Source organism: Micromys minutus, assembly GCF_963924665.1.
Source record: "Micromys minutus genome assembly, chromosome: 24".
In the NCBI taxonomy this organism is placed as follows: domain Eukaryota; kingdom Metazoa; phylum Chordata; class Mammalia; order Rodentia; family Muridae; genus Micromys; species Micromys minutus.
This window is the reverse complement of record NC_137959.1, coordinates 44,317,833-44,344,542: the sequence shown is the minus strand read 5'-3', so window position 1 is coordinate 44,344,542 and position 26,710 is coordinate 44,317,833. Positions and strand designations below refer to the sequence as shown.

The 26,710-nt window shown below is 53.7% G+C and overlaps 1 protein-coding gene across 1 annotated transcript in view; it reads right to left on the bottom strand.

The window, feature by feature from the left end:
* Positions 1–10,063: 10,063 nt before the first annotated feature.
* The window catches only part of ZFPM1 (zinc finger protein, FOG family member 1), a 52,793-nt gene continuing 36,146 nt past the window's right edge, over positions 10,064–26,710 (bottom strand). The window contains exons 4-10 of the mRNA XM_080936589.1: positions 22,311–22,444; positions 15,445–15,547; positions 13,720–13,926; positions 12,962–13,192; positions 12,592–12,687; positions 12,360–12,506; positions 10,064–12,196 (exon numbers count right to left, since the gene is read on the bottom strand). Coding sequence (XP_080792715.1) covers positions 10,434–12,196; positions 12,360–12,506; positions 12,592–12,687; positions 12,962–13,192; positions 13,720–13,926; positions 15,445–15,547; positions 22,311–22,444 — 2,681 coding nt within the window. The 3' untranslated portion in view covers positions 10,064–10,433. The remainder of the gene's footprint in view (positions 12,197–12,359; positions 12,507–12,591; positions 12,688–12,961; positions 13,193–13,719; positions 13,927–15,444; positions 15,548–22,310; positions 22,445–26,710) is intronic.

The window sequence follows — 26,710 nt, the reverse complement described above, 5'->3', positions numbered from 1 at the left end:
CCAAACCGACCGTGTCCTTATTGGTAAGATAAAGCCAGTCAAGATGTCAGAGCAGAATGCTGTTCAGTCATAAACAGGAAGCACCACGACCAGCCATAGCACGCATGACCAGAGCCTCTGGAGCTCAGTGAAAGAAGCTAGACCAAGAGACCACTCTCTAGGCAGTAATTGTCTGGACCCCCAAATTCGCAGAGCCAGAGGGCTGACTAGCAGATGTTTAGAAAGCTGTAGTGAGATATTCAACGTCATGTTTCATTTTGGGGTGGTGACTTTGTTCTAGAGTTGAACATGGTGACCGATCCACCGCTGTGAGGCCACTAGAGGCCAATGAACTGTGCTGGCTAGGTGACTGTCTATGTAAGAGCTGCCTCTGGGTACAACCTCCTGGGACCTGAAGCGGCTGAGGCCCTGGGATGGTTTTGAGGTGCAGGCAGGTGTTTGGGGTACAGCTATGCTGTTCTATAGATCATTGGAGAGTGAGGGACCTACAGCCCGGCCTTTTCCCAGGGCACCACACCCTGCCTACTCTACCTCACTGTGGATTGCAGGGAAGAAGGGACCCCATTTTCCTTCACAGAGCCAGTCATCCAGCCTGCTTGCCTCCCTCTCTCCTCACCCACTGGTGGCTGGTGGGCGGACACAAGCTGATTAGCTAAAGTGTGGAAGCAGCAGTAGTCAGTTGACCTGTTTGCCCCGTGTAGGCAGGGGTTCACTTTCCTCTGGGGACAGAGCTAAAAACAGTGCTCCATGGAGCAGCTGTAATTCTGTGTGTGCGCCCCATCCTTCTCTCCCTGTCCCTCCTCCATCCTCTACCTTCTTCGCCCACGTAGCTCCTCCTTACTCTAGCTTCTGATTTCTACTCAGATCCTCCATTTTTGCAACCTCATTCTATTCTTTTCCCCTCCCGAACCTGGGAAAGGAAGAGTAAACAAGTCAAGGTTAATCCTAACAGAGGGTTCTTCATGTTCAGTCTCTCACACTGATGAGGCTGAGGACAGGGGCCACCGTCCAATAGTCTGGCTTATGGGACATGTTCTGGTGAAACCTTCCAGATGTCCACTGTCATGGGGTGTAGACATAGCAGGTCCAATCTTGTTATTGTGAGACTATTCACTGAGCTACCTCTCCCAATCACCATGACACAGTCCGTCGGACCTCCAGGGACCGTGGACCCTCAGGGCACAGTGCTCCTCCTGGGTTCTCACCACCATTCTGTGGCTCCATCCCATAATGGCTCTTTGTACTAGGAGAGGAAATAGTGTCTATATCCTTGTCTGGGATCTAGGGCCTAGATGTGGAGAATGTCCAACACCCTCCTCTGCCCCCCTTCCCCCACCCCCGCCACCCAGGCCGGTCTTGTGATAGTCCAGCTCTTGGCCTGGCCATGCTGTGAGCTGGGCTGACATGCCTAGTGTGTGTTTGCAGAGAACATGTAGTCCTGGCACACAGAAAGCCCTGGGTAGTGTTCCACAGGAACTATGTTCACCCACTTCCTCAGGCTACTGCCTTTATTGATAATGTGAAATTAGCAGGTGTAGTGATGGTGGAGCAAAGAGGGGGTGGGTCCTACACCTGAGGCTGGGAGTGGGGGAGGAGGCAGGCCAGGAAGGGTACAGGAGAAAGCCTGCAGGGGATGGAGACAGACTGCTGGGGTGAGTCCACACAGGTGGAGTCCGGAAGGGTAAGGGACAGAGTCCCCCACCCCAGGAATCTAGTTTCTTCGGAATTCATGGGGTTAAAAGGACATTGCAAGGGTGAATCTACTTCAGTACTGCTGTCTTTATAAAAGGGAGAGTTGGAAACGGAGAGCTAGAGACTCACAGGGAGAAATGCCTCTGTGCGGAGGAGGCAGACAGGAGCGAGGTGGTGGCTGTAGACCAAGGAAACTGGGTCCTCTAGGAGCTGGAGAAACAGGATGGAGAGGTGCACCGCTCCACCCCCTGCAGCCCCACACCCCCCACGCCCCATCCCACTGCTACTGCCACCCCTGCCCTCTCCCTCTTCCCTGTCGCTCCCCACCCTGTCCCCACCCCTGCTCTTGTCCCATCCCTCTTTTTTCCTAGCTCTGTCCCCTGCCCCTGCCCTGGGAGGACTCAGGAGAGGCACAGCTCTCTTAGAGAAGCAACACAGTTTTCAATTGTTGGTTATAGGTGCCTCAGGAAACTTAGTGAGGGCTGTGTGTAGAGAGACAAGCCCATGACCCAAGCCTGTCTCACCCCCCTCAGTGTCTCTGTTGCTAATGGAGTCCCTGACTTGTGCTCCATACCTGACCGATGTCCTCAGTTCCTTGGAAGGCCCTAGATGCTGGTTCATTTCTGGAGATATGCTAAAACGCATATATCTGAACACAATCACGGTTAGGATTTTGGAGGGTTGTGTGTGTGTTGGGACCCCATGCAACTGGGATACTACAGCTCTCAGCTGGGAGACTGATGGTCTCAGGACCCTGTGCAGATGCAAGAATGGTGGGGTGCACCTAGGCTCTGTGCATCTCGGAGAATGGGGCTCTATCAGGGGACTGCACAGTGCAAATGGACAGTGGTGGGCTAGCCTAGGTGTGGTTGGGCTAGAGAGAATCAGGTGCTGGGTACCCATCACATGTGCGCCACGGTGAGGTAAGCCTCAGACTTGAAAGAGGAGTTAGGGAGTGTGGCAGAATCACCCCAGAAAGTGCAAGTAGAGCCCTGGAGATGTGAGGATAGGACTCTCAGTGCCAATGGGGGATCAACTAGGAAAGAGGAGCCCCAGGGCAGTCTTTCAGAACTGGAGCTGGAGTCTGTGTTAGATAATGGGTGAGGCCGGATGGGACAACAGGACGGACAGGAGGCAGGTCTGTCTCTGTGACATCAAGCTTAGTCTCCTTTCTCACTATCCCATATGCATAGTCAGAGACCTGCTTAGCTCTGTGGACACACACAACTCATCCCAACAAGGAGTGTGGAGGCCCAGCCCTCACTCAAGGAGCCACGTCCATCTACCACCCAGACCCTGGAGTTCTAGGGATATCTGTCCTTAGACACCCAGTAATTTCCTCTAGGAAGTAGGGTGTCTCATGGGAGCCCCTAGCTGGCCTCTAAGTCTTGGGATTCTGTGATGAATGTATTTGATTAGAAATGCAGCTAACTCTGGGGTTGTCCTCGGTGACTGGATACTGTTTAATGTGAGGTTCAGCCTTGATGCTGGCACTTCCTGGGTGTCTTTGGATTCTCTGTTCCTCAGGGAAGAGAGAGCGGAGTGACATTTTTGGGAGATTCTGGGATGTTGGTATTTTAAAAAGCAGAAAAATATAAGAACATGCTTTCGTTTTAATCTCAGGTGTGGGAAATGGGGCTGCTTTGGACTGTCTACAGCAGCGACTGTGATTTGCCTTGTGCTCTAGCAGAGGCGTGGTTTTGCCAGCTGCAGACAGTTTCTGAGACTGTGATGTTTGGGATTCTGGGAATTTTTCCAACAGTATTTAAATGGTGGGGTTCCAAGAGTTGAGGTTGGTTAATGTTTATTAGTAGTCATGCTCAAAGAAGAAGCAAAAGGAAAAAAAAAAAAAAGCTCAGATTCAGGGATTTTTCCCAATTCCTCTCTCCTTCTTTATCTGGTGTTAGGGGGTGAAACTTGAGGATAAAGGGTAGAAAAAAAGAACCCACAAAGCAGCCGAGACCAGCTACAAGAGAGTGTTCCAGAAATGCGACGTGACCTTTGATGCCCTCCCTGTCCTGTCCTGTGAGTATTCTTAGAGGGCTGAAGAGAGTCTCAGTGTCTGTGAGGAGGCAGGGCAGGAAGAGCAGAGACATTCGGCTAGGTACACAGGCTCTGCTGGGGCTGGGTCCTGTAAGCTGGAATGGAAAATCACCCTCTGCAGTAAAGCCGGTCACACCCCTGTCCACCTCTGTCAGGGGCTTTCTGGGTCTGACCTAATGGTGAGCAGGGAGTGAGCTGTCAGCACACAGACAGTACATATCATGCCTGCCAGTAGCTGTATTGGACACACTGGAGGTGACACTGGCCTTATCGCTATGGAGGGAAATGGGGACTCTACGTGTGACTGCAGGGCCTTCTAGTAGTGTGGGTGTAATAGTCCTGTAGAGTGTCCGGGTGTCACAGTGTGCCCCCAGCTCAGCCCCTTACCCTTGTGCAGCCTGAACTGTGACCCAGCGCTGTGAGCCTTAGCAATGGCACTGCCCGGGGTGTGTAGGTTTACCTGTGCTCACTGTGGTGGTTCGAATATGCTTGGGCCAGGGAGTGGTACTATTAGGAGGTGTAGCCTGGTTGGAGTAGGTAAGGGTGTCACTATGGGGGTGAGTTTTGAGACATTCCTCCTAGCTGCCTGGATGTTAGTCTTCTGGCTGACTTCAGATCAAAAGGTAGAATTTTTGGCTCCTTCTCCAGCACCTTGTCTCCTGAACACTGCAATCAGAAAAAGATTTAACAAAATAGGATGTGCCCAGCTCTGAGGAGGAGAGAGAGGAAAGGAAAGGCACTTAAGGGGCAGTGCAGGGGAGGGGGGAGTTCTGTCAGGAGAGTTTACAGAGACAGGTTGGAGAGAGAACAAGCTAGACACAGGTGAAGACGAAGGAGCCAGAGATTGAGAAGGAGGCAGAAGATTAGAGCAGATTGCTAAAGTTAGTATGAGGCCAAGTAGAGCCATTCAGGAGAGGCTGAGAGAAAAAAGCCAGATTGAGTAAGTCAGCTTGGAAAAGAGGTTTGAGCAGAACAGCCAGCCAGAGTTCAGAAAGAACTAGGAAGGGCGAGCTTATTCAGCAGCAAGTCTCACAGGCTGCAAACATCCTGTATGGAGGCTAGAAGTTTCCAGGGTAGGCCTAGTAAGCCTCGGAGACAACAGTTACAGCAGGAGAATAAAAAACTACAGTTTTTCATGTTCCAGTGACCCCAACCATAAAATTATTTTTGTTGCTACTTTGTAATTGTAATTTTACTACTGTTTCAGTAATTTTATCACTGGTTGTAATGTAAAAAATAGCCATGTTTTCCGATGGCTTTAAGGACACCTGTGAAAGGGTTGTTTGACCACACCCCAAAAGGTCTAACCACAGTTTTAGAACTGCTATTCTAGGAGGGAGAGATGGCTCAGTGGTTAAGAGCACTGACTGTTCTTCCAGAGGTCCTGAGTTTAATTCCCAGCAACCACATGGTGGCTCATGACCATCTGTAATGCAATCCGATGCCCTCTTCTGGTGTGTCTGAAAAATAGCTACAGCATACTCATATATGAAATAAATAAATATTACAAAAACAAACAAACAAACAAACAAAAACAAAAAACCCCCTGCTGTTCTAGAGGCTATAGAAATCAAGGAGAGGATTCTCCTTGGAGTCTTTGGCAGGAACTGCTCTACTAATGTTTGTCCTTCCGCTTCCTGTGACAGCACTGAGCCCCTGTGCATCGTGACTATGACAGAAGTCACATGTGCTCTTTAAGCCATTCATCTGGGGCTTCTGTTAAAATAGCCACAGAAACCTTCTTCAGGAGCCCCACACTACACGGGGGTCAGAGGGCCTCTGGCAGCTGAGCTGCAGGAGTGTCTGAGCTGGAGGGAGACCTGTCATGAGGTCTTTTCTGCAACCTTGTGAACATGGAAATAAAAATAAAATAGTTCAGAACAGGCTGAGAAGAAAAGTTCGTGTGGGTGGAAGAGGTGATTGTGAGACCAGGGAAGCAAGACAAACAGCAGAGAGAACAGACATGATACCAGTTCATCCCTGCAAAGCTCTGTGTGACATTAAAACTGGCAGAGTTGGAGTGACATTCTGAGGTCCTGCCTGTAGGGCGCAGGGTGGAGACATCTTTCCTATGGCAGCAAGAGGTCACAGGACCTGTGTGTCATCATAGTTCCGTGAATAGGAAAGTGTCTCTAGAGTGGGAGCCACAATCTAGAAGGACAAGGGTGTGCAAGGACCACTGGGGCCCAGGCAGGGACTGCCTGAGACAGGGCTGGGTTGCCATGGAAACCTAGATGCTAAGACAGCAAGCCATCGAGGGGCAAGGCCAGCTCTCAGGAGGCTGAGGTGTGGAGGTCATGAGTTCCAGGTCAGCCTGAGCTACAGAACAAGACTCTACCTCCTCTCAAAACAACACCAACAGCAACATTAACGGAGTTAACCAAAATTGCAATTTATAGAGTCAAAGCAGTCAGACCGACCACAATAATGTCACTGTGTGGCTCACTCTGGTGAAGTTAAGGTTCCTGTCATGGAGGGGTGCAGATGTTTAAGCTTTAGGATATAGTACCATGTAGCAAGAGTGTTAAAGCAGCCCCCACAGTGAAAAACAGGACATAAAAACTTAAGCTGGCTGTGGTGACACGTGCATTTAATCCCTACTACTAAGGAGGCAGAGGCAGGCAAATGCATCTCTAGGAGTCTAAGGCTAGCCTGGTCTAAATACCAAGTTCCAGGCCAGCCAGGGCTACACAGTTATATCCCAGCATACACATGTTGGCTCACAAGTATCCACAACTCCAACTCCAGAGAATTGGTCACCCCAAACACTCACACACAAAATATATCTAAAACAATCTAAAATTAAATAAAAATGTAAACTCTAAGGAAGAAGGCTGGGGGAAAAAGCCCAATAAGTCCCAAGGAAAATAGCAAGGTAAAACAGATATAAGAAAGATGTCGTGTAAAAATATATAAAGAGGATGGATGGTAGGAACTTAAAAGGTAGCAGTAGCCAAATTTAAGATGGACACTGGGCACACTGAAGGCAGATTGGTTGCATGCACCTTTGTTTAGGCCATTTGACCTCTGGGGAAGCCGGCTGTGCTAGTGGACCCCAGAATTTCAGGATGAGGTTAGTGTAGAAGGCACCATGTGCTCTGAGCACAAGGCCCTCTTCAACATCAATAGCTTTTCCTTAACCTCTATTGCTCAGACCGTTCCTGTGCACAGACCCACGCGCCCACTGGCTGCCTGGACTTCAGGTTCAACCTGGAACAATTGGATGCACAGGTCTCCTCTAGGACATTCGAGAGATGATTCTTCCCTCCCCATAATCCCTAGTCAGCTCACTATGATCAGCTCTGTCATGCCTCAGTTGGCCTGCTGGTGCCTGGCAGCTCTGTGCGGTGTATCTTGTGCATGGTGGGGGCAGAAGCTCCTGGTGTTCATGCCCAGGATGAGTGAATGGCAAAATAGGTCGGAGTGGAGCTGCCATGTAAGGGACCAGGTTCCCTTGGATGAGAGTTTGGGTTCAGCTCCGCCTCTCTCAGCATGGCACTCCTCCCCCTCCCTAGGGGCTGAAGGTCTGTTCAGCAGGTGGGCACTATATCTGCTCATGAGGCTTTCAAGGAAGGTGCTAACAGTGTGAACCTACCTGTGCAGCTGCCGGGATACAGAGGCCTCTGTTCAGGCCTGAATTCCAGTGCCTAGAAGCTCTGTGGCATGTGTGTTCAGTTGATGCAGAGGCAAGTGACACAGAGGACCTGCCCACCTCGGCCTTTAGCCTTGAGGAGCTGCTAGCCCACATGCTTGGCTCCCAGTTTTCTTCTCAGGCCTGCAGGGCTTGCTCCTCTGTCTCCCAGGGCTTTTCCAGGAGTCCCAGAGGCATCAATGGATGTGGGGGAAGGGATCGGTATACTTGGGGTTCTCATGACTCCTTTCTCAGGGGTTGTAGCATACATATCCTTAGTGGTGGGCCGGCCTACCAGGCGTTTCCATGAGCCATCACTGCCCTCTACTGTCCTGAGTCTTCACTAGGGTTGAAACCAAGAGCAGGATTTGGTGGGTGGGACTAGGGGGTCACGGACTGCTGCAGAAGGGAGAAAGATCTAAATGGGGGTTCCCAGATGATCCAATAGATGGTATATATTGCCTCAATCAGACATGTATATGGAGTCTTTGGAGGAGAAACACTGTCAGCAGCATGAGGCCCCTACTCCAACCCTTCCCCGGGTCAGCTCCGTGGATTTCAATAGGGCTGAGCTCTATGCAGGTAATGCCTGGGCCTGGGCTTAAGAACTCCAGTGCAGGGGGCAGCCCAGCCAACTTAGCTTAAGCCCAATTGTACCCGAGGTGCTCTGTCAGGGGCTTAGCACCACTGAGCTTGATGTCCCCAGTGCTTGGGGAAGATAAGGGTTTGTACACCTGACAGAGGAGCTGGGGGCAGTGCCATTCCCTGTGTCATCTCGTGGATGCTCATGTGCCAAGCATCAGGAGGTGGTGCAGGGGCAGATGGATTCCATCAAGAGCCGGGGCCAGCAGCTGACCATGGTGATCTGAGGCCATCTTGAAGGTAGAAGTGTGCCATGCAGGGCAGAAGGAAACTACTGTGGCTTAGCAAGCAGGCTCCTAGGCACTCAGTGACCACAGCAGTGGCTATTGTGTTGGCTGCACACATAAGGAACTGTTTCCTTAGGAGGTGGATACACTCAGGAAAAGCAGTTAGGAAGCTCATGGTGATTGGCCTTGGGGCCTGTGACTGGGAACCAACTGCAGGCCAGATAGTGAAGGGCAGGAGGGTTAGGCAAGTGTAAAGACCTGCAGCTAAGAAATAGGGTAGACTGAACAGGGTTGGGGTCCTGACAATGGGACCAGAGAAAGACCCTGTTCCTTCTGCATGGCTCTGCTAGAGTGGAGAAAGGGGTTTATAGAATGACTGAGTTCAGAGGCCTGGCCTTGGACATGAGCATCAGGAATGGGGTGTGGGGAGCGTGGCATTTTGGGAAGATGTGGATGGGGCCCTTAAGAGGAGACTGGGAGGAATGTTCCAGACAGGTATGTAGGTCAACATTGAGTTACAGCTACAAAAAGTGCAGCGGGTGGAGCTGGTGCCTGCATCACTACAGACAGCGCTAGAGGCAGAGGGTTCACATTCGGGGTGGAATAATGCCCTAGGGAAAAGTTGGGGTAATATCTCTCAGCAGAAGTCAAGAGCCAGAGTGAATAGGTATGGCCAGACCTGTGACAAACTCAGGGGTGTCCAGTGCTCACGGCCCCTGCAAATCTTTAGAAGGGAGGCCGAGACGGGTCTTATGTAGAGTACAGCCATCCTGGGAGCAGGGGACAGATACCCAGGGCAGGTATGTGAAGTGTCTATGGGCTGTCTTGCTATGGTGGCCACATCTGTGAGGGGCATATGCCATAAAGCAGGTGCTGGAAACCCCTTGGGCCATGGGGGATTTTGGGGGAAACATGGAGCATGAATGTGAGGGTGCACAGGGATTGCTGACATCTGTGGAAGTCTGCCAGGATCCAGTGAGCGCTAAGCATGGATGTGTTTGGACGGAGCACACCGCCCAGGTCTAAGCTGTTTCCTGACCACACAGGATCCAGCATTACACTGCAGGACAGCCCAAGGCTTGGAGAGCAAGAGGGACTTCCTGGCATCAGGGTACATATGGCCTGACCTGCAGCTCAGCCTGGGTGACAGTCACAGGGTCCCTTTTCTGAGTTCTCAGAAAGGCTCAAATCCTAATTAACAGACATGGAAACTGAGGCAGGACTGGATGATATGGTGAGCCTGTGGTACACTCTGCACCTGTGTATGAAATAGGGCGAACGGGGAGGCTGGGGGGTAACCTCGGGCCTTCTCTATTTCCCTGATGTTTCCCATCACCTTTAATCAACTTCAGGCACATGCTGTAAAACTTGTTTAAACTGCTCCAGTGCAGAATTTGGGAGGCAACTGCCTTTTACCAGGCTTTGAGTGGACACCAGAGCCCTCCCTGCACATAAATCCACAGTGCAGATGTGCAGATGGGCAAGACAGGGAGAGGGTCTTCGGCTTCTATGGACTTCCCATCTGGCTGGCTTTTGTGAAGAGAGGGCCCAGGAAGAGGCTGCCTGACTTCTCTGGGCTCTTTGCTAACCAAATCCCCTGGGATCCAGTTGGGCTGGGGGCTCATAGCAATACCTACTAGAAAGGTTTGGCTCTTACTGTACCCCTTGTGGTAAATTGGGCAGGACATGTGAATGGACTCTCAGGAACATTTATTCTGGGTAAACCCAGCCCCATTAGCAGGTCACCTTCTAAGGCTGGGTGAGAGGCAGACTGGCCTACAGGCGCCAGGTCCCCAGAGGTATTTTCAGAGTTCATTTTCAGCCTCCATAGTTGCTGGTTAAGACTTACAGAGTTGAACAGGCATGTTTATGTTCTCAGGGGACCAAGCAAAGTGGCAAAGCAATGGCTAGACTGCCGTTGTTTGGGTTCTACCAGACATGGCCTATAGCTGGCCAGCATAGTGGCAGGGCCACAGGTAAGCTAGAAGCAGAGGAAAAGAACTCTGCATCAGGCAGATGAGCCCTTGGAGTGGGCTAGGTCCCAGAGGAAACAGTGGGGAGCCCTTTGCAGGTCTGCACAAGCTGGGGTATGGAAAGAGGCCCACTAGATCTAAGACAACGGGCAGCCCGCCAGCGAACTTATCACACTGAAGGTCTTTATTAAATGTCAAAGGTCCCGGTGGTGCGGTCGCTCAGGCTCACTTTACGTGCTCAGCAGCGTGAGAAGAGCAGTAATACTTCTTGTGTGCGATGAAGGTGGACAGGCTGCTGAACCTAATGTTGCACAGGCGGCAGTAGCGGTGGCCACCGCCACCCTGCGCAGGAGCAGGGACGGGAGGGCCCTTGCTGGGTGTCCGAGCGCCTTGATCGGCTGAGTCAGAAGGCGTGTTCTCGGGAGCAGGGGAAGGAGAGCGTGGTGCGCGGCCATCGGGGCTGTCGCGTGGAACACGTTCGGCAGGCGTGCGAGTCTCAGTGCCCGGGCTGGCTGCCGGCTTGGCCACCTGCAGGCCGTGTGCCTGGTGCAAATGCTCCACCAGGTCGCCGCGAACGCGCCCGTTGGGCGGGCAGTAAGGGCAGAGGGCAGGGGTGCGCAAAGGCGTGGCGGGGCACGAGTACTTCTTGTGAGCCAGGTAAGCTTCGAGGCTGTGGAAGCTCACGCGACACGCGGTACACTCGTGGTAGTCGGCCAGCGCGGGCAGAGCAGTAGGTGTATCCGAGGCCTGGCGACGCGGCCGCTTGCTCAGGTCTATAGGGCCGTCGGGGACCGGGCCCGGAGAGGGCGTGGGGGCGGGGCCGGCGCTGGCGCTCGCTGGTCTCGGAGAAGAGGGCAGATCCGCCGTGGGGGAGGGTACAACCGGCAAAGGGGCGGGGCCTGCTGTTGAGGGTGGGGCGCCGGCTGCGGGCAGCTCGTACAGTTTGCGACGCCGGCGCGTACGCACAGGAGGAGCTGTCAGCGCAGGTGCCGCCTGAGCCGGTGTGGGTACCGGTACCGGTGGCCGGCGCGGCGGCGGGTCGTGGCGCGAGGCGCAGTAGTAGCGCTTGTGCACAGTGTAGGTTTCGTGGCGGCTAAACCGGATGTTGCAGGCCTCGCACAGCGTGCGGCTGGGATCGTCCTCTGCATCGTCTACGGAGCTGCCCGGGCTCTGGCTGCCCTCGCTGCCCCGACCTGCAGCCTCGGCCTCAGGAGTGGTCGCGCCACTCGCCTCTTCCTCTCGTGCCCCGGGACCCGGTGACGAGCGTGGCGGGTCTGGTTCTGCAGTGGCACCTGCGGGCGCGCGGGCCGGGCCCGTGGCTGCTTTGGGTCTGCGCACAGCGGGCGGGTCCTCAGGCGCACGGCGGCCTGAGCAGTAGAGGCGCTTGTGCACATAGAAGTTGTTGATATTATTAAAGGTGATCTCGCATTCAAAGCACGTGGCGCCCTTAGTCCCGGGGAAGAGGCCTGTGGGCGTTCCCGCCGCGCCTGAGGTCCCTGCGCCCTGCTGTAGCCGGTTGTGCACCAATTCCGACATCTTGGCCAGGATCTCCGAGGCCTGTGGTGCTGCAGGGATGGTGGTTGTGCCCGCCTCCGGACCGAACACATATTGTGGCAGGAAGAGCGTCCCGGCCATTGTTAGCTCTCCCGGCCCCGGGCTAGAGCCAGGCGTGGGGCTGGACAGTTCTGTCTTCACCCTGACTGGATTGGGGCTGTGTGGTGAAGGTGTCCGAGATGGAGCCTGGGGACCTGGCTCTCCCGGATCTGAGGCACGGGCGGCTTCAGGCTCCTCTGTAGCTTCCACCTTGATGGTCCTGGGGGCTGCAGGGGACTCGCTGCTGCCCCCATTTTGGGGGGGCACTCTGGTCTCTCCATTGGTGACTTCGGCCAAGGCTTTACTGTCCAGTCCTGGGGATGGGGTGGGTGCCTTGTCAGCAGGAACCAGGGGACTGTGCATCAGTGAGTGCTGTTGGAAGCCTGCCAGGCTGTCTACAAGAACACAGGGTTGCATGTCAGGCCCAGGGCAGGCCCTATGTAGGATATGGTAGGCAAAAGGGATTTAGGACCATGGTTGACAAGGACACCATTTCTATGGACAAACCCCGTCTCCTCCCACTATCAGGGCCAGTGAGGGACCACTATGGCTGCTTACCTGGAGGAAGTTTGGCTGCTGGGTGTCCAGCCCCTGGTGAGTAGATCTCACCCTTGGAGCCTGGCTGGCACACCATGTGGTTTGTCACCAGGTGGCTGTAGAGGATGTCCCTTGTGGTGGATATGAAGCCACAGTTGTGACAGACACCTGTAGGCCACGCTGTTGTGGTCAGGTTCCTGGGGCTGAGGTATAGCCCCAGAGACCCCATCCCGGCCCTCTCCAGCCCACCTACCGCTGAGTGTGTCCGTGTGCACCTTGAGGTGGCGTTCACAGTTGGCCTTGGTGGTGAAGGCTGACAGGCAGATGAGGCACACAAAAGGACGCTCTCCTGGAACATGGAGACGGATCCCAGTGGTGAGGAAGGAACATGAGACCCTGGCCCTTTTTGTTTTACATCAGCCACGTGCTTCCCAGGGTCCAAGCACAAACCAGCCTTTTATTCAGTGTGCACGTAGCCACAGGCAAGCCTTGTGCTAGGCTGTGGAGAGGGATGGGACAGCTGCATGGCACACGGTGGCAGAGTAAGCGTCCTGAGCACCAGGCTGGTGTAGAGCTTGGGTATGCCAGGGCAGCAAGGCCAGGAGCAGGCATGGGGCACTCACCGCTGTGACTGCGCATGTGGATCTCCAGCGAGCTGGCGCTGGGGCAGCTCTTTCGGCACTGGGGGAAGGGGCAGACACGCTCATTGGGGTAGGTCTCCTTGGGTTTCTCTTCGGTCGCCGAGACGGGGGAGCCTGCACGCTGGCGGCTGGCACAGTAGTAGAGCAGGTGGGCTTGCAGGTTCCGCTCACTGCGGTACCAGATCCCGCAGTCTTTGCAGGGGAAGACATCCTCTGGTAGGGGGCACAAGTGGGGATGAGGTAGGTACAGCCCTGACTGTAGGGACTGGCCTGTGAAGTTTAGCCTTAATAGTTCCAGGCTGAGGTTCTGGCTTTTGGTGGCCTAGTCCCCTTTCATTGTATCCCGAAGGCCCTGCCTCATGGTAGGACTCACCCAGGCTCTGGGGACATGGAGACTCGGCTCCTCCTGCTGCATTTGGGCATGTATCCCCCCACCTGCTGCCACCTTCTCTTCCTACTCTATGTTTCTCATGGGGCCTGTACCCAGATCTCCTGCAGGCTGAGCCCTCCCTGTGGTAGCAGGCCATTACAGTCTTCTAACATGCAGGTCACCCTACGTTAGTTGGGTGCTGTCTTTCAGTTCATTGTCTTACTGGAGCAGAATTCATCCTGCCCCTGTGTGTGTGTGTGTGTGTGTGTGTGTGTAGAAACTGGACTTACTACATGCTGATAGCTAGAACCCACCCTGACCTTTGACTTGAGTATCACCCAAACTCTGCCCCTGGGAGTCGCATACTTACTGTTGATGACAGCAGTAGCAAGGATGGAGGCCATGCCAGCCTGCTGGGGCAGCAGCTGGATGTCTGTGTGCACTGGGGCTGAGCCTCCAGCTTCTACTGGTTCCTGCACAGCGTGTCTGGGAGTACTGTGAGGCTCCGTCACAAGGAGTACATGTAGTAGTCCACCAGAAGGCACCACTTTGGTAACCCTACACCAGAGGGCATCATCTGTAGGATACAGGCATTTATGACTCCAGTGATTCTGGGTTTAAAATGGGGGCCTTTCTCTTTGTCTCCCACACTGGGGCCCCACAGTATTGCCAGGGATGGGGGAAGCCAGGCAAATGGCAGAAGGTGGCCACATGCAGGTGCAGTAATGCATGGCTGGATTTGTGGTGTACCATCCTGTGTCTGAGTCAAGCTTTCATTTTCCAGTAAAGGGCAGACATGGGACTGGCAGGGATAATTGAGGGGGATCCTATGTGACTACTTGGCTGAGGGGGAGGGATGTCCCAATTCAGGGGGGCTCCAGAACAGACAGGCTTTCATGTTAGGAATGGGCCAGGTGCTGTTCCCAAGGAGGCCTGTAGAGGGCAGCCTCAATCAACAAAACCCAGTCATCCTCATGGCCTGGAACCCTGAGGCTGCACTTCCCTGCGAGCAGTGGGTAGGGACACTGCTGGCATCAGTCCCAAGCTAGTGGCCACTCCCAGCAGAAGGTGGGAAAAGAAAGGGGAGCATGTGTGTCCTAAGGCAGCATTGGAACTGAACTGAGCTGCAGTGTAGAGCCTGTGTAAGTCCCATTATGGGGCAAGTGGTACAGGAAAAAGCACTCAATGTCCATAGGATGTCTGTGGCCACTATGACCCTGTCTGCAGGCCTTACCCAGGTCATGCCACCTTTATCAGCATCAGCCCTATAAGGAGCTCTGTCTTTTGTGGTTGGCACACTTGGGCGGAACTGTGCTGTAGAAACCTAGGGGCAGGTCAGGCTTGGTGCAAGCACGTGGCTGATTGCTTACCAGCATCCAATCTGGTGTTGGAACATGTTCCTTCCTTAGACCACCCATTGGATTGGTAGGGTTGGGAACATGATCCCCTTTGCCTTGCAGGGAGCATGAAGTGTTGGCAAAGGTTCCGTGTACCCGACCTCAACTCTCAATACCTTTGGTACTTTGGGAAGGTGCTACTCAGGAGCTGACTCCAAGGACAAAACTTCCAGAACATTTAGCAAACAGAATGAGCTGAGGGAGGACCCCGTTTGCACCCCCCAGCTCTTAGAAGGTCGGACGGGGGGTGGTGGTGTCAAATACAGTGAAATCATTTGGCCACAGCCTCTTCCCCATTTCCTATATGGAGCAACAATCTGGAAGGCAAAGGGCTCACCACCAAGTCCCACAACTAGCAAGGGTCTGAACAAAGTCAGGCTATCAGAACCCAGGTAGGGCCTCAGGTTGCTGCCTTTGGTGAGCCCTGGAAGCCCTCATTGCTCAGTCTCTACCTACGCCCATGTGGAGAAGCTGTGACCTTAGTGGCTGCAGAGGGCCCCAGCTCTCATGTCAGTGGATGTGATTCGCCTGGGATTGCAGCAATTAGATTGTCCACCATCCTCTCAGACGGGTTCGGAGTACACTCTCTAGCAATTTGACTGTCACCCAGACAAGCTGGTGTCCCTTTAAGAGTTGAACCAGACAGAGCCAACTGAAAGACCTTAGAGGGGAGGGAGGCAGGCCCATGAGACACAGACCCTTCTTGTAGATCTCTGAGTTGGCTTCATCTTCAGTCAGGGCCTGGGGGAGCATCCGTAGCCAGCAGTTCTCATCCACCATTAGAGTCGCCGCTGCTGGGCCCTAGGAAGAGCAGGGACAGGAAAGGGTCAGCCTGCATGGGAGCACCTGACAGACCTTTGCCGTGCTGTGTGGTGGTGGTCAGTCACCTGACAGCTCATAGCTGGACCTGGAGTTCAAACACGAGGGAGCTGTGCTTCCCAAGGCAAGGCACTGGTCTCTTTTGGGAATAAAGGTCCAGAGAGATCAAGCAGTGTGTCCAAGGGCACACAGCTAGGGAGTCGAGAGCCTGCAGATGTGTGTTCCCTTTCAGCAACAGCAGAGCAGCTGGTACCGAGGGTATGGCCCATGCCACATAACTGCTAGTTGCCTGCAGAGAACTGAGAGAGGGATGGGGGAGGGAGGGAGACAGAGAGAGAGAAACTGTTTCTGTACAGTAGAGCTTTTCTCTCTGGTACAGGGTGAATTTTTACTCCTGTCCAATCACTGACAGTGCTGTCCTTTCCCTGGGATTGGTCACACCAACTCAAGCCCAGCTGCGCTGTTGAGTTAAGGGTAGTGGGTCGCTGAGGCTCTCTGCCCTCTTCACCATCAATCATATAAGCTAGGAGGCTGAGGCAGAGTAAAGGGTAGGGGGCTGGGGGTAGAAGTTCCAGGCTAGGCCTGTGCCACACACTTCCTCTGCAGCTCGGTCTGAACCTGGAAGGAAAATGTTCTGGGCTCAGCCCACGCCCCCAAGGCCCCCAAAGCTGCTTGTTTCCTGCCCCCTGCACCCTGGCTCTCAGCCCAGCAGCAAAGGAAGTATACGTGGCCAGTCTCTGTACAGCCCGGGCTGGAAGGCTGGGCTGAGATTTGGTCTCACGTGGAGGATGAGATGCAGGCAGGGACAGCAGAGGCCCAGTCCAGTTTGTCCTTGGAGGGTGGATAACTACTCCCACCCGTGGCTCTCCTGTCTGTGGGACCCAGCCACTTGTGCACTATGTGTAAAAGTAGAGCATGCCTGTGCTTTATTCTGTCAGCCACTTGCTGTTTTATTCAAACAAATGCCTTTCAATTAGAAACTTGCACGTCAAGAACTTAACTGAAGGCCCAGAGCCACTGTTCTATCCGAAGCTCTTAAGAACCCCTGTGGTTCTCGTGGCAACCAGCTCACTGGATAGGAAAGATAAACAATGACTGGAATAGGAGAGACAGGCTGCTGACTGTATGGGGCATTGCTAGTGCTTGGCATTCCTGGGTTTTCTTGTGTGTGGTGCCCACATACGCTCTGGGGCCACACCAGGGTCTAGTTCAGGAAAAGTTTGACTTTTCCCCCGTGACCCCATTCACATGGCATATATAGAGTTAATAAGATAAGGCCCACTAGCTGGGAATTCCCAGTGACCATGTCCCATGAGGTCATGACAGCCCAGCCAGGTGGCTTCCACGTCACCTGCTTGCTGCCATGTGGCTTGTCATGGAGCAGTGAGTGGAGATAAGCTGGCTCTGAAGGAGAACCCTAGAGTCCCAGCAGGTAACACCTGCACCTCTGGCTTCAGTTTCCTATAGGCCAGCAGGGTGAGGCCCACATGACAACACTGTTGTCATGATAGGGAGAGGGAACCCCCTTCCTTGTCCTGCCACCATTTCTTGGGGGAGGGCTGGGGGCCAGGGAGTGCATTCTACCCAAGAGCTTGCTTCAGGTCTGCTGGCTCTGGAGGGTGGCTCATTCTTAGTGGTCGGTTACTCTGCTGACTCCCAGGGATGCAGGGGATGGGTGAGCCTTCAGGGTCACGGTTGGATAGCACGGAGTAAACCCCGGGGTTAATGCAGCAGATGGGGTGTGGACAGCCACACTGGGGACCTCTGACTCTCACAGCCTAGCCGTTCCTGGCCTGAGCAGATGGCTGGGTCTGGCCCTCCCTGCCTCAGCCTTCCACATCTCTAATGAATATTAATGAGCAGAGGAGGGTGAGAAAATTAATCTGCCTGATCCTCTGATGGGTGCTGTGGTAACGATATGAAATCTAATTATTCGTCCCAATATTTCTAAACCCTCAAACTGAGACTGACAGCCTCGCCGTCGGTTTAACGCTTATCGCTCTCCGGAGCAGCATGTTCACCGCATGATAAAAACACGCGCGCGCCACTTTGCTGACGCTGCACAAGCCGCTCTTTCTGTGGAGGTCCCGGTGCAGGGAACAGCATTCTGCAACCCCCTGCAGCACGGTGTCATGGGGTGCAACCTTGGGGAGCAGAGCTAGGAGGGAGCTAGTGACTGCTGTCCATGATCACATCAAGTCCCCAGGTCATGAGATCCTGGCTGTCCCAAAACTGATATCCTGGGCCTTCATGCACGGTCCCTTCTGTTTCCAGGGGCCTGTCACTGCCCTGCATAGGTTGGGCAAGCTTGGGACAGGGCTTTGCATTCACTCTCTTCTCCCCGTTTGGGTCTCTTAGGCTCCGAAGGAGGGAGTTCAGCTCCCAGCTGGGACCAGACTGGGCTCCTCTCAGTCTGTTCAGGTGTGTCTAGGTCCGAGAAGAGCCCTGGCATTTGTCCTACCTGCTGCCCCTTGAGCCACCGTTTGTCTCTCCCTCCTGGCTCCAACTCCCACTACCCCCAGCTTAGGATGACATCAGCCACTTTAAATTCTCCTGTGGATCTGAGCCTGCTCCTGTTCCCCCAACAAAGAGGTCAGTGTCTCAACGCTGTGGGCTGATAACCATCAGAAATCATATCTGAGCACCATCCGCTATGACAACTTTATCTGAGGTTGTTCCCAAACCTTGCTGTTCATAAAGCCATTTATAGGGAAGGTGGGCCCTCTCAGGTGGGCAGCTTGGCCCAGAAATACTATCCCACAATGCTCCCTGGGCCTCAGGTGCCCATATGCTGGAGAACCAGTACTGAGACCTGTGGCCATAGGGTGACTCCAATTAGGACCTCTCTCCTACTGATCCACCCTTTTTCCACAGTGATGGCAGCCTATGGCTTCTCTCTTTTTCCAGATGCCCACTGCCCACCTCATAGGTATAGGGTTGAGGCCCACAGAGACTACACACTGTGAACACAGGGTTAGAACCAAAATCTGAGAGGCTCTGCCTTGTCCCACAGCCATTGCTTATCATTCACTCCTCCTTCAGTCCCTGAAGGCCAGCTGTGTGCCAGGTACTAGGGATGCAGTAAATAGGAAAAAGTCCAGGGCCTACCAAGGGCCAGGGACGATAGAAGACAAGGGACCAGCAAACACCAGGCCTGGGCTCACTGTTAACTGCATTTTGTGTTGGGAGAAGAGCCAGGGATGATGCTGGGCCATCACAGGCAGAGAAATGAGGGCAGAAATCACCTGCAGGGAGTGTCACAGGTGCATGGCTCATGCCATCCTTGCCAGCCATCCCTCTGTGTGGGGTGGGCCCTCACCCTGGCCCCCAGCCTTTTATCTTTGGGGTCCAAGGATGGAGTTAGCTGCAGGCAGGTCTGAGGTCATAGCTGCAGCAGCTCAGGAGCAGATGGAGGAGCAGAGAAGTGGGAAGCTGGGATATTTCCTAAACTCCTACCATGGCAGGCAGGGAGGGAAACTGAAGCACAGAGAGAAGGGTGCTCAGGCCCCACAAAGCCAATGGCAAACCTAGACTGGGCCTGGGAAATTGAGCCAAATGTTCCTCCTAACTATCCCACCCACCCACCCACCTACCTATGCACCCATCCATCCACCCACCCACCCACCCACCCACCCACCCATCCATCCATCCATCCATCCACCCACCCACACATCCATCCATCCATCCATCCATCCATCCACCCATCCATCCATCCATCCATCCACCTATGCACCCATCACCCATCCATCCACCCACCCCCATCTACTCATGCACTTAATCTTTATGTCCATTATCCATCCTCTCATCCTTTACCCATCCACTCTTCCATTCACTTACCCAACTCGGTGCTCACCGACTCACCCACCCACCCACCCACCCATCCATCCACCCACCCACCCATCCATCCACCCACCCACACATCCACCCATCTACTTTAAAACATCCTCATCTCCTCCCTCATTATCCACTGTAAGCTGTGACCCTAAGGAGGCTTTTCAAACTCTCCTCTTACAGGCATGGAAACCATAGCAACCGATAAAGACAAGACTACCGATTCTCCATTCAGGGTTATGTGACTCAGTTTCCTTCCTGGATACTAACCCTGGATATCTGGTGCGGGTGGGAGTGTTTAGGGGGATTTCCCTTCCAACTCGTCCCCATGGTGAGCAGCCCCCAGCTTAAGAGAAGCCCGGGGAAACAGGCCCCATATCTACATGCGCCCCCTCCTTCTCTAAGGGGAGAGGAGGAACTGCCTGGCGGGTGATAGGGCCACGGGGCAGGAGGCGACTTCTTCCTTAGGCTGCGGGGAGAACTGGGACCCATCAGCCGAACTCGATAAGAGCCCGCTGAATGTTAGCAAAAATATTTAGACAATAAACGAAGTATCGCAAAGGCGCCCATATCTTTCAGAAATCAATCATCTGTACCGTGTGTCTGGACGCTTGGCGCCAAGGCGGAGATAGTGGCTTGCTGGGGAGATAAGGGTTAATCAAGGATTTAATTCTGTGAGATAGAGGGAAGAGAGGGAGGCGCTTCCTCTCTCTCTGAGTGCCTCAGGCTGGGACTGCACTGCTTTGGCCAGCATCTTACACCTAGGTGGAAAATCTACCTTCCTGCCTTCCCAGGACACAAATTAGCAGCAGAGGGTGGCAAGGCCTGGGGCTCTGTGGAAAGGGGTGGCTTGCAGATGGCAGGAGAGACGTCCGCACACAGCTGGGCTGGGTTCTAGTTCTTCTTAGCTCTCTGGAGCCTGGTGACTTGGGCCAGAGCCTCAGAGTCCCAGCTTTGTCATCTATACAATGGGGACTTCGTGGGCTAATGAGATGGTTCAGTGGGTAAAGAGGCTTGTCTCTAAGGCAATATGAGTTCAATCCCTAGGACTCACGAGGTAGAAAGAACAAAACAACTCCTGTAAGTTGTCCTCTGAGCTCTACATGTGTGTGTGGTCATGGATGGATGGACAGGTGGAGAGAGACAGACAGAATTTTAAAAATTGGGGACAGTGGCCTGCTTCCTAGGGTTGGATACTACGTGGAGTTTGCCTGGGACATACTTTGTCCTAGCTTTGGCTGACCACCCCAAGGAATACGGAGACAGACACAGCACCAGAACCTGGCTCCCAGGTCTGGACAGACCTGCTTTTTGCTCCTGTTGCTACATTTGGGTTTTCCGACTGAAGTCTGGAGACGGGTTCTAGGTTCCTGCTTGCAAACTGCCTCCTCTTTCTGACTGCCCAGTGCACTCACTCTCCAAGTTGCTTGCTGTGCACAGCACACATGACACACCCACCCTGCAGAGCCACTTTGAAAGCAAACCCTGACTTCCTTCCTACAGGACCTTAATCAGCTATTCTATAACATTCCTCCCTGGACCTTGGGCCGGTCTCCATCCTCGGGCTCTACTGAGTATATACAGGGTCAAGTACCACTCCAGACTTCTCTCTCTCAGTTCATGATGCTGCTAGCAGGCCAGGGGATCAACTCCTACCTCACAGTACAGCCTGGTCCTACTTTCTCTTCAGGTCTAGGCCTAAAGGAAGCCTCTGGGTTCCACGCAAACTCCCTGTGGACCCAAGGACTGAGGAAACTGGCTCTGAGCAGGAAGGATCTGCCTAGAATCCAGCAAACAAAACCCAAGGTGGACATGCTTGGTCCAGAGCTAGCTCTTGCTCTTACTGGACAGTCTGGGACAAGTTACCTATCCTGGTGGCTGGGAGACTATGTGGCCAGGCTACAGGCCTCAGTAGGTAGTTTATTTGAACCCCGTGAGCACAGATTCTGATTTACCATATTACAGTTCTCAGTGGTGATGGTCTTCTGCTTCCCGCCTGCCTGTGGACACTACGTCAGTCTGTGCTCCTGAGATACTTAAGATGAGTCTGTATTTGAATGTGTGCAGCATTCTGGCCTCGGGGTGCTGGGGAGGTCCAGCCTATAGTCTCAGCCTTCCCCACAAAGGGCACAAAGAAGGCAGCCTGGGGCTCCCAGACCAAGGATCCCAGAAGCATGGGACACTGGCCAGCCAGTGAATATCTTGGATCAATCCACACTCTAACTCCACATCAGGAAACGGGGCCTACACCACAGGACTCTGGCAGGGAGACACTTCATCCTGGGATTAACAGGACTGGCCAAGAAGCCTAGGGCCTTTGCCATCATATGTGTGGACACTGCATCCGGTTCCTGCTCATTTGCTGCCTAGACGGCAGCCAGCCCCAGGTTGTACCCAGGTCTCTGTGTCCTGGTGTCCTTCCCCATCTAAAATGATTTCAAAAGGAACCCACCTCCCAGCAGGAGGAAGCCAGGCCGACTTGCCACAACAGAAGCAGACTAAGAAGCAAGTCCAAGACCAATGGCAGCATGACTGTTCTTAAGGAGGCTGCCTTAGGAACTCTGTGCGGGGCAGGGCTGCTATGGTGAGCCAGTGTCCCAGTGTCCCCAGTGCTGGGAAGCCACACCCACCCAGCACCTGTTCCCACTAGGAGGAACTTCCCTTCTGCAGCCTCCCCTTCCCTCCCAACTCAGTTCCTTGCTGCTCACTTCCTTTGGACCTCCTTCCTTTTTTCTGCTTGGCTCCACTATAGATCCTCTAGGAAGGCCCCCTGGGGTCCCCAAAGCACAGTGTTACCCCCCCTCAGAGGCTTCCTGGGAAGTCCCTCCTTTTATCCTTGCCTCTTTGGGTTCTACTAAAGTTCTCTGCAGGAAAGGCAAGGGGTTTGGTCAGCAGCTGGGGTTCAGCTCCTTACCAGTTCTTCTCTCTGGGGGGATAAAGCTCTGGTCTGGATGCTCCCGTAGAATGGGCCCCAGGACAGGCCCTCGGTGAGGCTCAGCCGGGCTCGTACGCACCTCTGCCCATCCTGCAGTACCAGCTCCAGCTCCTCTGAAGGGAAACAAATGGGTGAGGTGGCTGCTTGGTAACCCGCAGCCCACTTTTGTCTCACAGCCCCCACTTCCGGTCTGGTTCTAGGGCCAGGTCTTTACCCTTTTTGAGGACATGCTGGGTTGTAGAAACACCATGAAGACATAGGCAGGCCACACCATAGCCTTGGTCAAGGTCTGCAGGACCTGTGTGTGAGCCACACACAGCATGCAGGACCTTTTGTGCGAGGCTAAATGCTAGCCCTTCAGAAGACATCACCCATGACTCTGAATGTCCCTCGCATGTAGGAAAAGGCCTGAAGGCATGACTAAAGATCATGAGATCAGATTACCCTGGAATAGCAGATAGTTCTAAATAAAAGACAGTGTCCCTAAGAAAGACCGCTGGAAAAGACAGAGCCAGAAGGTGTGCCACATGAGGCAGGGAAAGGACTCCTTGGTTATACTGGTTGGTGTCAGCTGTGAAACACCTGGACACCCGCCCTACTTGGGTCTCCATTTTTTGTAAAGGATGTGGGAGCATGGTCATTTCCTCAGAGGGTGGTGCTTCCTTAGGCCACACACCCTCTGCCCTGTCTGCTTGTTACCCAGGCTGCCGGCACATGGAGGCCTCACATGGCCTGGCCTGGTCCCCTGGCCAGAGTGCTGTGGCGGCCTCACTTCCTGGAGCCCATCAGGCAGGCTGTGGCCTTAATGGGCGCGATCATCAGATAACTGGCCAGCTAATGGTGGAGATAAGGTGTAAATACGGCAGGAGGCCCCGTGGAGAGCTGTAACTGGGCCTTTGTCTTCCCGGGGCTGATAAGATGGCAGTGGACCAGGACTGGAAGCCAAGGAGGCCTGCGCCCCTTTATCAGCCTGGGAGTGGGAGAGGGGCTAAGAGGCCAAAAGGCAGGCTCTACACTTCCTAAAAGCAAACAGACCTCTGCACCTCACTCAGGACACTGTCCTGGTGTAGGGCTGTCCCATGGCTCCCTCCCCTCCCTTTCTCTTTCCCACAGAGCATGGTCCCAAGCTGCCACCAGGATGGTCAGTACCATCTATAAGAGCAGGGACAAGGTCTGGGCAGTACTGTCCTGAGAGGGATGCAGAGACTAGCTCTTGTGGAGTTTATTCCCAGTGTAGGGGAGAAAACGGAGGCCCTAAGAGGCCCACTGCTGGCTAGGAGTCAGCATCCAAACCTGGCTCTACTACAGGGCCGTTTATCTGTGGCAGGACAGTGATCTGCCAGCCTCCCCTGGTTTTTGTGTCTATGTTTGTGGTCCCCTCATAATGGCTCTCAGGAAAGAAATGGAATTAGTTTTCCTGAGAGTCTGTGCTTGCAGCTCAGCTACCCAGAGTCCCACCCAGGTGTCAGAAAGGGGTCGTGGGACCTCCATCCTGAGACGGGTGTCCCTAGACCTTAGTTAAGTCACCTAGTTCCACTTTCTTTCTGTGTCTAGAACATTCCTCTAGATGGGGCCTGGCCTCTTGCAGGAGCTCCGGTTACAGGGATACCTTCATTTGAGGCTGTGTCCTAAATTGGGGTACAAGGTAGGGAGGCAGTCCATGCAGGTCACCCTGAGGGTGTGATATGACACAGGCAGTCTCACAGACACACCTGTCCATGATGGTACCTATGGCATCCAGGGCCTCTTGGACAGCCTGGGCTCCAGCTTGCTTCCAGCCCCTATGGGGAAGGAGGCAGTCGGTGCCACCCCTTGCTTACCCACTGGCAAACGGCCCCGCACCCTAATCAGAGTTCACGGCCATGGCCCAGCCTTCAAGATAAGAGCATGGCTGGCATTTCCCACGGCAGCCATCCCATCCTCTGGGTATCACACACTGCCAGAGAGGGCTGGTTGCTGATAAGGACTGTGGTCCCTCTCCCAGGGGGGAAGCACCTCAGTCTGCACCCAGGGTCTGGGGGAAGCCTGAGAGAGGTGGTGATGTACAACAGTTACTATGGTAACACACTTCTCTGGTTCAGGGTCCAGATCAGCCAATCTGAGGCTGCGTCTTGAGGCAGATTGGTAAGGGGAGGGCAGCTGATCTCATCCTCAGCTCACCCCAGCACCTGTGCAACTGTGCCCAGCAGCTCTGGTGATATCCAACAGTTACTTACATAACTTAGTTCCTGCCCTAACCCCTTGCAGCCAAAAGACAGCTAGCACCCAGCAGACATGCTCTTAGCAAGTAAAACAGCACAAGAAAAGTGTGGTTTGAAGAAGCTTTTCTCTTACCAAGGACCCTGAAACCTACATTGCATCCCAGCCCAGGGCTTAGGGATGTGATGCCACTGGGGTACAATGGTGGTGACAAAAACCCTGGGCTGGGTGAGGCATAATCCAGTCTCTGGGTTTGTGGCACACACTATCAGTTCTGAAGTCCTGGTATCTGGGGGAAGGGATTGGGGACACAGCCTCTATCCTGGGGATTCCAGGAACAATGTAAATGTTCAGATGCCCTCATGGGCACAGGCAACTCCATGGTGGGCTGTCATGGTTGCTTCCAACCTGATTCAGGCCCTGGCCACCTGTTCCTTAGCTGGAGAATGTGCCCTGTCACTTAAAACTTGCAATCTTAACGTGAACCCTGATCCCATTTCTGTGTCATAGCCCAGCATCAGACATGACTTGCAGGATTCCTCCAGGCATACTTGGGAGGCTGAGGCTCGGAGAGTCTGCTGTGTGCATGGCCGAGTCCTGACACACTTAACAACCTTAGTACCCATTTGAGGGATTGTGGGAGGGAGCAACTGGCTTCTTCTAGGCCTGAACTATTTTGGCTTTGGCCTGAGCTTCCCTATGCTCCCTGGTGAACCCTTGACAGGAGCCAGGCTGTCACTCCAGGCCCAGCACTGGGTCAAGGGCTAATTTATTCAGGTAAACAACTGTCCACATCGCTTTCCAGAACACGTGCTGGTACTTAATTGCATTCCCCAGAAGCATCTTCAAGGAACCTAATGCATATTTATCTGCTTACAATGTCAGTCATGCATGGTTCTCAAGGCACTCACCCCCCCAGGAACAGAAGCCCAGGATCCACTTTCTCAGCTGGAGCCTGACTGGATTTGGCCATTGGTGGGGTGCTCTGGGCGGCAGAACCGGCGTTCAAACCAACAAGTCCTGACACTACCCTAGTGTCTGTGTTCCTGTCCTGCCGGAGCCGTACACATATCATCCTAAGAGTCTGCATCTGTTGGTTTACTACAGGGCCTCACAGGTGGTGCCCTTGCCTTGGGAGCCCCTCAGACCTAACTAGAGGTCCCCTAACGTAGCTCTACCTTGAAATCTAAGTGTTTCCCATCAGCAGCATGCACGGCACTGCCTCGTGCTGGTGTTGGCCTCTTCTCTGTGGAGACGGAGGAAGCAAATCCCTAAGGTCTCATGCCCGAGGGAGGCCACTCCTTTTAAAATGTTTTATCTATGGTGCATGGGTCTGTATGTATGTATGCCGTGTGTGTATCCAGGTGCCCACAAAGAACAAGAGGGTGTCAGATCCCTTGGGGCTAGAACTTCCTTATATGAGGGTTGAGAACTAAATTTGGGTTCTCTAGAAAAGTGATTAAGTGCTCCTAACCCTCTTACTCCCCAAGTATGCCCTGCGCCCCACCCCTCTCTCTTTCTCTTTTGGTTTCTTGAGACAAGGTTTCTCTGTGTAGCCTCAGTTGTCCTGACTCTTGCTCTGTAGACCAGGCTGGACTTGCATTCATTGTGATTTGTCTGCCTCTACCTCCCGAGTCCTGGGATTAAAGGCATGCACTACCACCACCTGGCTAGGTACGGCCTCTCTTAAGCCCTGACCTCAGAGTGCCCTTCTGATAGGACACGAGTCACCCCCGTTTTCCCATGTGAGTTGTGGCTGGCTTGCAAATCTAAAACAGGAGTCTGTGGTGTGTGGGAACGTCAGTTAGAAGCTCCCTTACCTAAAATGGAGCCAGACCCCTTGTGCCAAAGACCAGGGCCTCTGAAGCACCAAACCAACCACCCAAAGCCCCCACCATGCCTGTGGGGTCTGAGGTTGGTATGTGGGTGCCCACCGGCTCACCACCAGTGCCTACTTATCTAATCAGCCCATCGTTCACCAACCCGCCCTGTGGCTCTCTCAGGGCAGCCGGGGTGTGGCCCCTATCACAAGGATCACCCTGTTTGCTTTTGATAAAAGTCACGGTAAAGGAAAGAAAAAGACATGAATGGGGAGGGAGGGAAGCCCCAAGTCTGGGGTCTAGAAGATTCTGCAGGTGCGACTACAGAACAGCCTAGGCAAACTGCATAGTCCTGAGGAC